The 13,371-nt window shown below is 42.4% G+C and overlaps 3 protein-coding genes and 1 long non-coding RNA gene across 4 annotated transcripts in view; 2 read left to right on the top strand and 2 right to left on the bottom strand.

The window, feature by feature from the left end:
• Window positions 1–3,442, bottom strand: part of spg21 (SPG21 abhydrolase domain containing, maspardin) — a 4,656-nt gene extending 1,214 nt beyond the window's left edge. Inside the window, exons 1-8 of the mRNA XM_076011332.1 lie at window positions 3,098–3,442; window positions 2,827–2,889; window positions 1,762–1,923; window positions 1,328–1,408; window positions 819–964; window positions 615–723; window positions 271–378; window positions 1–82 (exon numbers count right to left, since the gene is read on the bottom strand). The exon at window positions 1–82 is cut by the window's left edge and continues 59 nt beyond it. Coding sequence (XP_075867447.1) covers window positions 1–82; window positions 271–378; window positions 615–723; window positions 819–964; window positions 1,328–1,408; window positions 1,762–1,923; window positions 2,827–2,889 — 751 coding nt within the window. The 5' untranslated portion in view covers window positions 3,098–3,442. The remainder of the gene's footprint in view (window positions 83–270; window positions 379–614; window positions 724–818; window positions 965–1,327; window positions 1,409–1,761; window positions 1,924–2,826; window positions 2,890–3,097) is intronic.
• A 344-nt stretch (window positions 3,443–3,786) lies between these two features.
• Window positions 3,787–6,878, top strand: pdcd7 (programmed cell death 7). Its single transcript, XM_076011300.1, has 5 exons — window positions 3,787–5,010; window positions 5,207–5,345; window positions 5,821–6,051; window positions 6,174–6,261; window positions 6,659–6,878. Exons 1-5 carry the CDS (start codon window positions 3,997–3,999, stop codon window positions 6,792–6,794), a joined length of 1,608 nt encoding a protein of 535 aa, XP_075867415.1. The 5' UTR covers window positions 3,787–3,996; the 3' UTR covers window positions 6,795–6,878.
• Window positions 6,879–8,773: 1,895 nt separating this feature from the next.
• Window positions 8,774–12,448, top strand: ubap1lb (ubiquitin associated protein 1-like b). The gene is made up of 5 exons (XM_076046843.1): window positions 8,774–8,951; window positions 9,177–9,782; window positions 11,063–11,266; window positions 11,743–11,844; window positions 11,951–12,448. The coding sequence occupies exons 1-5, from the start codon at window positions 8,811–8,813 to the stop codon at window positions 12,083–12,085; spliced, it is 1,188 nt and encodes a 395-aa protein (XP_075902958.1). The 5' UTR covers window positions 8,774–8,810; the 3' UTR covers window positions 12,086–12,448.
• LOC142902054 (uncharacterized) lies at window positions 11,390–12,209 on the bottom strand. Its single transcript, XR_012929037.1, has 3 exons — window positions 12,181–12,209; window positions 11,973–12,064; window positions 11,390–11,831 (listed from the first exon to the last, which is right to left on the bottom strand). It is a non-coding gene; the product is annotated as an uncharacterized LOC142902054 (long non-coding RNA).
• Window positions 12,449–13,371: the final 923 nt, after the last annotated feature.

Here is a 13,371-nt window from a genome sequence, read left to right as displayed (position 1 = left end):
TCAGATGAGCTCGCCGAGCGTTGGGATATAATTTATACATGTCCTCCTTGGCCTCCAGTGACAGTGCACTTTGATCAAAAACCTGCTCGTCAGCATCACAGAAGAAGCAGCGTCAATTTTAAGACTTGTTTGAGAGTGGAAATATGATGCAATAGATAGAATTTAACACTTTGCAATGAACGAGATCTTGTTTCAGAAAAAGTGAGTGCAGTGTGCGCACACGCACACACATACACAAATCAGTAACATATTTAAATATAGAAGACTTACATCAATAATTGTCACAGCAACATCTTTAATTTTGTGCGGCTCCACGTACGAGTTCTGGCAGTTCAGTGTTAAACGTGACGCCAGCTCACCTTGGTTCAGACTCTCCAGCTGCAGCGAACACAAACACATTAATACCCAACTTCAGTAAATGACAACTCACATGCATTCAAAACAATACAATAGGGGTCATGGAAATGCAGCTTGTGATGCAATAAAAAAAAATATATATATATATATATATATATATATATATATATATATATACATATATACATACATATATATATATATATATATATATACATATATAGAAATATAAAAAAGAAATTGCAGAGTGCACTTACTCTGTCAACCATGAAGTCGATCGCGTCAGCCATTTTGGAATCTACTGGTCCTTTGGCAAAGTTCCCCAGAACAATCTTCTTTAGCATGAATGCTGGCATCAACCAGAAGCTGCAAGGCCACGGACACGGAAAGAAACCCAATCGTCAACGTTACGCACTGAGGTGGATGAACGTTTGTTCTATTCAACAGCTAAAATAGTTGACCTGTTGGCGGTCCAGGTCTGATTGAAGATAGTGGTATCACTGAATGAATTGCACAGCATCAGCGAGTGCACTCTTGGAGACTTGTGTGTGTACTCTGCAAACTTCTGCGCCAAGAATCCACCCAGGGAGGCTCCGAACAGATGGACCTAAAGTTTCAAGACACAAACAATTACGACTTGATTAAATCATCAGTATTGTGGTCCCTTACTGGCCAACAGAAGAGACCTTCTGCAGGTGAAGCAGGATAAATGATGTTTTCACACTCATATGTGTGAGATTCCGTTGTGAGAGTCCCAGTTTCAGATCTCTTTTCTTTTATCTCAGTAATCAGTGCTTTTAGAGCTTAGATTAAAAAAAAAAAAGGAAATGATGCTGCAAGAGTTGTTTTTTTTTACAGTACTTCATAAGCATGCATTTGTGACACAAACACATTTATTGTACATTTTGTGTGGACTACTGAACAACAAAAACATGAATCAATTTTACGTAAAAACTTGTCACAGACTTACTTTATCTAAATGCAAGTGATCAAGAAGTTTCCTGAAACCGTCACAGAATTCCAGAAGGTCCCAGTACACCGGGTACTGCACCTGAAGAGAAAAGAAGCAGATTTGTTTTTGCAAAGACACCTTCCCTCCTTTTGTTGAATTAGTTGATTTGGTACGTTGCAGCAAATTCAGATCCTTTACTAAACGGGACGACTGTGGTTTACTCAGTCCAGTCTGTGTATCGTATGTCTTTCATGTATCTCAATCTCCATGGCTTAAGTAATTCTAATGACATTAGAACATTTTGTTTGAAATAGAACTGATTTAACTTTAGGAGTTCTTACAATTCAAACAAGTAGTTTCCATGTCTCCGATTATTTCTGATTTCTCAGTTATCGGCGTCTTTGTTTTTTTTAAAGTGAATTTGGCGAAAGTGGCTTTGGTAACAAACTCACTGAGATGACTCTGTAGCCCCAACCTGTCAGAGCCAACACCTGCTGGAAAAACACATCAGCTGTTCCACTGACAGGAGGGAGGAAGATGATGGGACACCTGATGCTCTTCGGGCCGGCATCATACAGTGACCACACCTTACTGTCATCATCGTCAACAATAATCTGGAAGAGAGAGAAGGAGAGAGAGCGTAAGTTAAGTATTTTACTTTAACTTAGAAATTAGAGATGCCTGAAAACTGAATTTGGTCTCTTCTACTTTAATATTTCATTAAAATATTTTGCATCAATATAGGAGTTGCTTCAGAAATATGAACATATTTTAACACAATACTTTGCCATTGACTGTGCAATGGTATATACTCACTCGTTCAAAATCCTGAACAATCCTTTTAATTATCCCAGTTCTATTTTTAAATGCTTCTATATGGTCTTTTCATGGTGGTTCAGTGGCTGTTAGCACTTCCACCTCAGAGCGAGAAGGTTGCACATCTTTTCGCTCTGTCTGTATGGCTTCTCTCTCTCTGGGTGCTCCGGCTTTCTCTCCATTCAAATTTGCTAAGCTGGCTGTAGATGTGAGTATCAGTAGCCTCTTTGTGGCCCTGCAATGAACTCACGACTTCAACCAGACGTGGGTGTAAAGCCGCTTTCACCCAAGACCGCTGGAATCAGGCTCCAGCAACCTGGTGACCCTGGATGGATCATTTGATGTGGTGGACTTGTCGAACAACAATACATTTTCGTGTGTTGGTTTCACTGCAACAGCCAGACACCGCTGGGGTTATAATACATCTGATGTGCTCGTTGAAGAGCTCTTATTGTGAAGACGACAAACTAAACACATAACAATGAATTTCAGAGAGAAAACAAACTGATCGCAAACAACACAGAGATGCCAAATATGAGAAATAAAAATCAGGAAAGGTGTCTGTGTGCCGTTTCACCGACAAGAAAACAGGAACCAGACTGTGGTCAGCTGCCAATTTCTCCAGACGTGCACTTGTTTTCTCTGCGATGGAAGGGGGGGGGGGGGGGGGGGGCGTCAGGGACGGCACACTCGTTACTTACCCTCTTTAGCGGCACCGTGCTTCTAAACCAGCTGTAGTCCGGTGACAGTTTGATTTGCTCCATCTGTGGAAACATCCAGAAACAGGCGCAGCGAACATTTTAAGACCTTGATAGTTCTGCGACGCTATTCGAGGCGTTAAAAGGAGGGGAAGGAAGCTAAAAGAGCTACGTTCTGAGGTGATGTGAGGGGAGCTACGACTCGCTCAGCTCAAACACTCGATACCATAACACAGTTATTGTATCATAAATAAGATCGAGGGGGTCGCGTTACCGTATCCGTCGTGGTTATCGGTCACAGTGGCCGGATTTTAAGCATATTTAGGCAGCATTTCCCCCCGGCGGTAACCCGGAGTTAGCGCGGCTTGTCATATGACCAATACTTTACACACTTCCGGGTTTTTTGCTGCTAACCGCTTTCCAGTGTCTACGCTCCACCAACGAGGTAACTCTAGCAGTCACGTCCTCTCCATTTCAAACAAAATGAGAATTTAGCCCGTGTTCCCTTTTTTGTGCTAATGCCACTTCATTGCACAAATGCAGTTAAAGCTCACTGAATACGACGTGTTTGCAATGAGAGGAAACAGTTAATTGCTCGGGAATTGACAGGGCAGTGTTCCCAACTCCTCAGTAAAGAAAGTCGCTATTGGCTGTCCTAAAAGCCGCCAAATGACGTCATCGTCTAATTTGAATAATTGGCCATTTGCGCTTGATCGCAATGGATGCTGTAGCAGAGGAATAACGTCGTGAGAGAGACAAAAAGACAGTTTAAAAAAACAAAAAAAAAACAAAAACACCCTAAATATGTTTTAGGTTTTTAAAAAAATATATATATTATATAAATATATATTTTAAATTATATACAGATGCATACATAATGTGGGTCATTTGAATAAAAATATCAATGATGGCGATAGCTATTGTGTTTTTGCATGTATACAGTACGACAGTTACAATCGGCAGATGTGGGCCTCGATGGAAATGAGTGACTTACTCTCCCTGCCAGATGGTGGCGGTAATACAGTGAAACGTCGTCCACTAACATAGGAAGAAGAAGAAGAAGAAGAAGAAGAAGACTGCGAAGAAGAAGAAGAAGAAGAAGAAGAAGAAGAGGCAACATCAACAGTGACAAGAACAACAAGAAGGATAGTAAGAGTGAATTTTAGTGAAATCATGGACTTTAACGCGTCACATCAGCACGAACCTCCTGCCGTGAACGGGCTCTACCTGCAGCCGCCGTACACCTATAACAGGGTACCGACGAACGCAGCTGGCGGCTCCACTCACGCCAACATCGCGTCGCAATGGACGTCTACGGGGGGCTACGATTCCCAGTCTTACGGACCGTGGTCTAACTTCACGGTGCCTCCTCCCGGTGTCGAGCCCGTTTCAGAAAATTGCATTTCCGGGTTTCGCGGCTACGGTCTTCCCGACAACCCCGACTATAGTCGCCCGCCGCCCGGACATGTGTCTGACCCGGTGCCCTACGCGCCACAAAACACGTACGACCAGAGAGGCATTCCCTCGTTCCAGTCCTTCCAGCAGCACAGTCGATTCGACCCTCCAAACGCACAGTATCAGTTCAACAACCATGCTCCACCGCAGCAGCAGCAGCAGCACATGTATCAGGACTTCAGCACCAGCAGGTATCCGCCGAGCTGCCCTTCGCTTCTCCAGCGAGTGGAAAACCACGACCAAAGGACGCACGCGACGGTGCCGGCCGAGGACGAGGCGACTATACTGAAGAGAAAAGACCAGCAATGGATTCGAGATTTCTTGCAGAGAAGGAAACGACCGCCCAAGAGTCCGCAAAGGAAGCCCCAACCCAGCTGCGACCCCGAGCTGAGAGAGACTCTCAACGGAGCCGCGCGGCTCATCGCGCAGCTCAAAGAGTCCTGCGACACGTTGCAGAGCAACACGGACGGCGAGTCGGAGTGGCTCGACTCCTTTGCGACGGCTTCGCGGCTGAAGAGTGAACTCGAAGACAAGTTGAAGTTGCTGGAGAGTTTAGACGGCCGCGTTTCTGCGGTGTCCAGCGCCGCCGCCAAGAGGAAGGCGCGACGGCTGAGAGCGAAGCAGCATCGCGACATGGACAAGAGGGAGAGGGAGCAGCGCCATCTAGAGGCCGAGGCTGCCATAGACGCGTGGAGGCTGCAGAAGATACGTCAGGTCGAGGACAAGAAGAGGGTAAGTTAAAAAAAAATATATATATATGTTTGTCAGTTAAAACCCTAGATGGATGGATTGTCTTTATTGATCCCAAATTGGGAAACTACACTGTTGCAACATTAAAAAAAACAAAAAAACACGTTGACTCGTGTGGAGAAAGAAAAGGTGACTAAAACAAGTGCCGCTGCTCTGCTTTGACGTTGTTGTGTCCCAGGAGCAGGAGCTGAAGTTGGCTGCAGATGCCGTCCTTTGTGAGGTGAGAAAGAAGCAGAGTGATGTGAAGAGGATGCAGGATATATTGAGGTCTCTGGAGAAACTGCGCAAACTAAGGAAAGAGGCAGCATCAAGAAAATGTGAGTTACAATTCCCAATCCAATTATGTGCAAATATAGCTGTTTATGTTTTGTTTTTTGTTTTCCTTACATTTAATTCAAACAGATTAGCACCCATGAGTGTTAAAGACATGGCGGACGCCAACAATTTCTTACAACCGATTGTGTTTCATTAATAATTGTCAAAGAAAAGACAATCCGTTGGCCTATAGATCCCACAAACCCCTTCAGCTAATTGGTTTGCTGTTCTTGAACAAAAATACAGTGTTGTTTGTTACCATAATGATGATAGAGCTATTTGTTCATAACACCAAGCATTCCAATCCCTACCAATACAATATATCTCTGTAACACAGTTCCACAGACAAACTTTGACGTTCACTTTGACAAACTTATTCGTTCCCCTCGTTCTTACAATTACTTTCATTTGTTTTTCGTTTTTATTGTATCTTCGCAGACATGAGATTTTGTAACACTCTTTGTGTCCGTGTGGCAGGTATTGTGACCGAGCTCGAGTGTGAAGAAGCCTTCTACGGCCGCCTAGAGAAGCTAAGGAATGTTCTGAAGTCAAGGACGACGGTGTACGCATCAGAGGAGAAGGCTCTAATGGTCATGCTCGAGGGGGAGCAGGAGGAAGAGAGAATGAGGGAGCGGGAGAAACAAGTAAAGAATGAGATGGATAAATGGCTGCAGAAGAAACAGAGCGTGGACGCAATGTTGTTCGGAGGTGAGTCCCGTCTTGTCCTTGTCCAACACGAGTGTAACTGAAGGCTGATGTGTTTTACACCATATCATGGTAAAAACAAAACAAACAAAATAAATCATGTTTTTTGTTTTGTTTTTTTCCAGATGGGTTTGCTACGACTCCTGTTCTACAAGCCTTTACTGACTGTTACAGCCAGGCTCAACACTCACTGCATAGTTTACTACAAATCAGGTGAGTCGTCTTTTTTTCTTGATAAGAACAGCCTGTCAGCAGCTGTGTTTCCATTATCCCTAGAATGGCGCTAAACCTAAATATTGCAATAAAAAAACTGATAATGGAAACGTCAACTTGGAAAAACCTCTCAAATATGGATAAAAGGCTTTTCCGCTCTCATGAGGTGGTTTTTCAGACATATTGATATAGACGTATATCGCCAAAGTGTCATGGAAACACTTTTTTATGCATTTACACGGCACCAAAAGTGACGTACGGGGTCACATGACCAGTTCAATTATTAATGCATGTCGATGGAAACATATTTTTCTAGCCATTTAATTTGTTTCCCAGCAAACTTGCTGCTTTTGAAACAAAGCGCATGACTGTAACTGGATGTGTGGTCTTTCTTCAGGAAAGAGTGGGATATGTTTGTGGTGGCAGCGGCTCATCCTGAAGGTTCTCCTGTTCCTCAAGACTGGGTTGAACCAGAGTTACCATCAGACCACCTCTGGGCTTCTTCTCTGCACACTCCTGCCCAGTGCACGTGATGCTATTGCCCTGTGTGCGTGCGTGTGTGCGAGAGAAAGACGCTGTTTTTAAGACCTGCATCAAATAAATGGTCAAATGTCAAATGCTGCTGTGTTTGCATTTCATTGCCAGAAAATGTGTGAAAACATCTTCATCTCAGAGACACGTTCAGAATCAGCTACGTCTTCTTGGTTGATTGAATCAAATTTATTCTAATTTTAATCTGGAGCCTCTTCCAGCTGTCATAAGGTGAAGGCAGGGTGTCACCCTGGACAAGTCACCACTCCATCGCAGGGCCACATAGACAAACAACCATTCACACTCACATTCACACACCTATTTAGAGTTTCCAATTCACCTTCCATGCATGTTTTTGAAGTGTGGAGGAAGATGGAGAACATCCACACAGGACACAGGGAGAACATGCAAATACCAGGCCCGGAATCTAACCCACGATCTTCTAGCTGTGAGGCTAACTATTTCACCACTGTGTCGCCCACCATGTTGCTTCAAATGTTCAAAATTCTTTTCAAGTTATTGCTACCAAATCGTGTTTGACCTGCTGTTTGTATCATTATTATTATTTTTTTAATATTTGCGAGCCCCCTCCTCAACATCACCACCCTGTTGGTACTAAATGGAGCTTTGTTTTTGACATGAGAAGAAACGTGTTTTCTTCTGTATACCTATGAATAAAGTAAAATGTGAGAAGGAATTAAAAAAAAAAAAAAAAAAAAAGGTCCGTTCATTCCAAAGGTTCTTGGCTGAAAATCTCAAAACTTTTAAACCCGGCAAACTACTGAATCGCTTTTCTGGTGTATTTTTCTTGCGTGTAAGGAAGTGTGTTCGTATGTGACAAATCTTCATCACGCGTCCTTCTGCTGGACAGGCTGGTTGGCTGGTTCTGGATCAAGAGGAGACACACTACTCCCAGGGCACCAGCAGGACAGCAATCAGATAACATGGATTACTGTGAGCCAGTAGATTAGTCCTCCAGGTGGCTCGTTTTAACTTTTAACCTGTAGTCTCACTTTGTTGTCACACACCCAGCAAGGAAGGCACGAGGGCGCACTGACCGTGGCAGGTAAGTTGACACTGAAATACTGTATATATACAGTATATATACATGTAAAGATTTCAAGTTGAACAGCTACAGGTTGGATTTTTGGAATTTTGTTGGATTCTTTTTGAGTTGGTGTTCTCGCAGATATTTTGAGGTACATGTAGTATCTCCCATATTCTTTACTATGAGGCATAGGTATACGTTTGGTGAAATGTGTTGTCAATACTTTGCTCTCCAATGGATCTTTTGGAGCAGACTGACAGTCTTTACTTACTCTGTCTAATACGGAGTACTTTGCAAATCAGAGAAAACACAATGTGTTTACGATGCATTGCTTTCCACCGTCAACAGTCCTGGACCATCTGGCCAACTAGTGTTTTCACCTCATGTCTGCCATATGGTTTATCTCATTTTGTATCTGTTCTGCACACACATAAGGAAAGAAAGCAACCATGTGGTATGAAAATATATTTTTGCTAGCTCAAAGCTGTTTCTTTGAATCCTCCTTGGTCCTTTTCCCGTTCGCTTGATTTGATCTGCAGTGGTGCACAAACATAGACAGGTGGAGGTGTGTGTCAGTAGTCATTCCAGGAAAATCAGTCAGTGAGTGTTAGTAGTTCAGACTTTCAGACTCCCTGTTGTTAATTTTTCATGATTTCTGCATATACGTGAGTGCTTGTGGTGGCTCTATAATGAAACCATTTTCAAGATTTGATTTTGTTTGTAGCACTGATTCCAAGCTAATTATTCCCATTTTGAATAATCATCTAATATAAATTATTGTTGTATCAGTTTAAGTACAGTACTTGTGTCCAGTAAAAAAAAAAAGCTAGGGACACTAAGTATGTACCATAGCACACAGGTTGCTGTTTGTCTGCTGGTTTGTGTGGATAGAGGGATTGTATATCGAAAGTATATCGGTGTAATGCCAAAATAATTTATTCGGTGTGTATCGGGGTGTTTGTGTGCATATATGACCATGTGTGCATGTCTCATCCAGGTGTACAGCATGGACAGCATTCCTCTGAAGATGCCACAGGGTGCGCCGCAGACAGTGAATGAAGATGTTGACGTTACTATCCCTGATTATCTTAGAATACTGCAGGAGACAGAGGTAAGTTTTCTATGTCAGTATCACAGTGAGACTGCGTGTTTGCGTTTACATGTTTGTCTGCAGTGGAATTCCCACCTAAACTTTTTGCTTCGTCTGTTTTGTTTTTTACATGAAACAAACATATCCATCACCATCATCGCCGGCAATATCTTCCGATGAATGCGATTTCTATATTGTGATGTGAGAAATGAAGGAATGAACAAAACTTTCCTGTGCGTTCAACAGTATGAATTCAGCCTGGAACACCGGGTGCTGACTGGGCTGCAAGGTGGCTTTGCCAAGCAGCAGTGCGGTGGCAGTGAGGCGACCCCGTCGTCAGGCCTGCTGCCATCGTGTCCACCATACTGGATGATGTTCAACACCTCACAGCAGCCGAGCATGGTTGGCCGCCACGGCTCTGACATATGGGAGACTAATCCTCAGCAACGCTCTTACAGCCCTAACCTTGCCACTCCGTGCACCAAGCCTGTTATCTCAGACTCTGAACACGGAGCAGCGCCTGCCACTGATAAAGTGAAGAAAAATGGGGATGGGAACTGTACCACGGGGGGATTTCATATCGGTACTTCACGCCAGCGTGGTCAGAGGAAAGGGCAGAAAGCCTTCGTACCAGACTTGTTGAACCCGCCAACCTGCCTTAGCAGCCTGCCACACCAACGCAGGAAAAACCTACGACAGTGCTCCCTTTCGGAGCTGGAAGTGACGAAGCAGCACGATTTGAAAAACGAGTCCCAAACCTCGCCATCGTCCCAAGGAAGTACAACCGGCAACATGAGAGCCAGTCCGTATTACAGGTCCCAAACTATTGACTGCCATGGCATCACCCCTGAGGTGAGTAATACACATTTTAAATCATGATCAGTGATGTAACACAGTGTAAATGGCTGAAGGAGGGAGTGGCAAAAATGTTGAATTAGTTTCACGGTCAAGGGAAGGCCACCTAGCACGTCTCAGAGTACAGTTTACGTGTCTGTCTGGTTTGTGATCCTTCATAAACATGAAGGATCACAAACCAAAGTGGTACACATCTATAATTGGCACAACTTTGGTCGAAAATCCTCAGGCACATGCTGCACGCAGCTTGTTCTTAAGGGCAATGAGGAGGTGGACAACAAGTTCACAACAACAAGTGGCCCCTCCCTCTGTCTCCTGTCTCTCTTTGTGTGCACATACATTGCAGTTTCTCACTGAAGGCATCAAAACTACGTATGAACACGTGGAATTATGTGGTTTGTGGATGGGGCACATTTTTTTGTCGTATTTGCACGGGTTTGCTGCCGCAAAAGTCGGATAATGGCTTTGTGTATCTGGCCCTATATGCATCAGCACATGGGGATCCTCCACCTCGACTGAAAATACATTGAGTCCAGAGTGCTTCTCAAGCAGTTTGTGAGGGGAACACAGTGTGTTGCTACTGTGTAACACGCAAGTAATATATTCTCCAATTGCATTCAATGGGTTGTGTTCTTCAGCAGAATTAATATAAAGATATGTGCCAAAAACCAATTTTATATGTTGTTGTATTTTATCAGATACAACAGAACCTTGAGCTGTTTTAATTTCATAGTCATTCTGACAAGTGTATTGTTGAAATCAATCAGATCAATTGCAGCAACATAAACGGAGTATGAAAACACTCCATTAGCACACATCTTTTAGGTTGAACTCTTCTTTCCTTTATGCTCTGGCAATTGAATTGAATGGAAAAAAAATCAAATTCTTTCTCAATATTTGCGTATAAGGTGATTCAATCGTCACTGTATCCCAGTAGTCAGATGTGGGACTTTGTAACTACTTTTTGACTAATGCTCTGGTTTAAAAAAAAACTCCCTCTCGTTCAACAGTTGCAGTCTATGAATACCACTCACAGCTTAGGGTAGTATTTTCTCTTGAGTCTGTGCTGTGTATAGGTGTAACATTACACGCGTAGAGACGCACACGCGCACACACACACACGTTGGCAAGAGGAAAAGGTTTAAAGTTGCCTTTATGTTTCGTTTTAATGTAATGTAATAGTCTGCCACAACTCAATAAAGTAAAATCATCTTCTGTTGAATTATTTAATCTGACCATTAGGCCTCTTCTGTTCATTATAATCTGTTGTTCTCTAGGAGTTGCTTAGGACCGGTTGCAGGAAAACCTCAACTAAACCGCACAAATCCACAGGCATATGTGGCTCTGACTCATCAGCGGAGCTCCTGTTGGCCCTGAGCCCTCAAGAGAGAGAGCTTCTGGGGGCTGTCACTGCAAGAGGTTACTCCCTTCATACTGCCATTACTGCGTTGCAGAAGACGGGGCAGCAAACACCAGATCAGGTTTGTCAGATACGCCAAACAAGGACAACATGGGGAGACTCTGGTGCTCCAGTGGCCTCCCACTCGTAAGGCTGGGAATTGGCACAAATTAAGTGCATTATGGAAGATTGTGAAATGTCTTTATAATTCATTTAAAACACAGAAAACTTGATATACAAAGTGAGGATTTGGACACAGTAAAGAGCATCCTAAGCCTAATGCTAATCTGCTAGATTGTACACTTTAGCAATGTAAACCAGTGAACAGTGATACTTTACACAACACAACTGCCTCCTATCCCTTGTACTCTTACATGTCTATCACAGCCCAAACACCACCACCATTTTTAACAAACCCAAATAGCCTTCATTTTATACTCCTTGTTAAGTTAACGTACCCACTGGGGAAATTGATTTTTTTTTTTTTTTTGATATTTGAACTTTTTTCCTGGACAACCATTTTATCTCTGTGTGGAAAATTTCTGCGTTTGCCCGCAGCTCCTACATTATCTGGTGGCCTGTGACCATCTCTGCCAGCTGGGGTATGAAACGGCCCTGGTGGAGGAAGCTCTGGAGATGTTTCAAAACTGTGAGGCAAAGGTAAAACACATCAAATCTATGACATTGGGTACCCATAAGCTATTACAGACTGATTCTGTGAGTTGGAATTAGTTGAATTAATGATTCTAAAATTGTGTTCTGATAGGCGGAGGAGTTTCTGCACCTACTTAACCAGTTTAATGAGATGGGCTTCCAACAAAATGCCATCAAAGAAGTGCTGCTCGTCCATGAAAATCATCGGGAACGGGCATTGGAGGAGCTGATGATGCGTGTAGCATGACATCAGACTCACAAACACATGCAGTTACACAAAACAATCTTGCATGCCATTGTTCCCTAACAGGACACCAGACAATGACAAGCATTTGGACTTACCAAAATGTCTGACCAAACTGTCATCTCAACTTTGTTCTTTATTCTCTCTCTCCCTTTTTTTTTTTTTTTTTTAAATTAGCTACAAGTCATGTGCCTGAAATAAGTTATATCTGGGAATTTACTTTGAAACAATGCCTGGGATTTAAATTAGAACAAAAACAGGATAAGAGAGAAGAGGAATCATTGTAATTCCCTTCATCACTGAATGTATTTGAATACAGTTTTATGACAGTATATGTCATGTTTATTTAAATTATCAGACCATTTTATTTGCTTAGGAAATAAACAAATAAATGAAAAGTATTGCTGATTAACTCAGAAACACTTTGACATATTTACTAAAGACCTAATAAATACATATTTTTTGTTTTTGTATCTCACATCCTCTACATTTTGAACTTGGTTTATTGTATGGTTCCATCCATCATCACTTCAAAATGCATTTTGAATAATAAGTTATTTTGATTATGCATTATCAAAATAACTTTATATCAGCAATCTTTATAAACACACACACACACACACACACACACACACACACACACACACACACACACACACACACACACACACGTACACACACATTTTTTTCTTTTAGATTATTTTCTGTTGTATAGAGTTTTTTGTGTTGTTTGTTTGTTTCTTCTCTTTTAAAACTCCTCAATTTAAAATAAAAGAAATGCAGAAACTCCCTTATGTGCATTTTCATGACGGCGAACACGCTAAAACAACTGCTCATACCATTTTTGCCCCTTGGACAAACGTAATCTTCACTACAGCCACCAAATGCATCAACTTCAGATCAGGAGTTTGCATTTTGCAATGATGATCTAGCTATCTATCAGCTTTCATTTGTAAAACACTAACTCACATTCAATAAGTTGTTTTGACTGAGTTAAGGTTAAGGTATGGTGCTGTGTTTTAAAGAAAAAGTTGAATTTTGTTTGGGAAACATCAAAGACAGGAGGACTCGGTAGATCATGAGGTGGAAGTCATAAGAGAGAAAGGTGCTGATACTGATTTAGAGTCATGCTACTCTTCAGGATATCATTAGCATCTATGGGAGGAAACGCGAGAACACGGGGAAACTAAAACATTGATAAGATTTATTCATATAGTTTCAAGTTCGGCAGGCCGGATTAAAAAGGTTAATGGTCCCCGGGCCGTAGTTTGCCCGTGCTTGTTATAGTC

This window comes from Nelusetta ayraudi, unplaced genomic scaffold (assembly GCF_046127955.1).
Source record: "Nelusetta ayraudi isolate G7.1 ecotype Tasmania unplaced genomic scaffold, CSIRO-AGI_Nayr_v1 ptg000005l, whole genome shotgun sequence".
NCBI classification, from domain to species: domain Eukaryota; kingdom Metazoa; phylum Chordata; class Actinopteri; order Tetraodontiformes; family Monacanthidae; genus Nelusetta; species Nelusetta ayraudi.
Note: the sequence above shows the minus strand (reverse complement) of the source record. Positions and strands in the feature narration are given on the sequence as shown.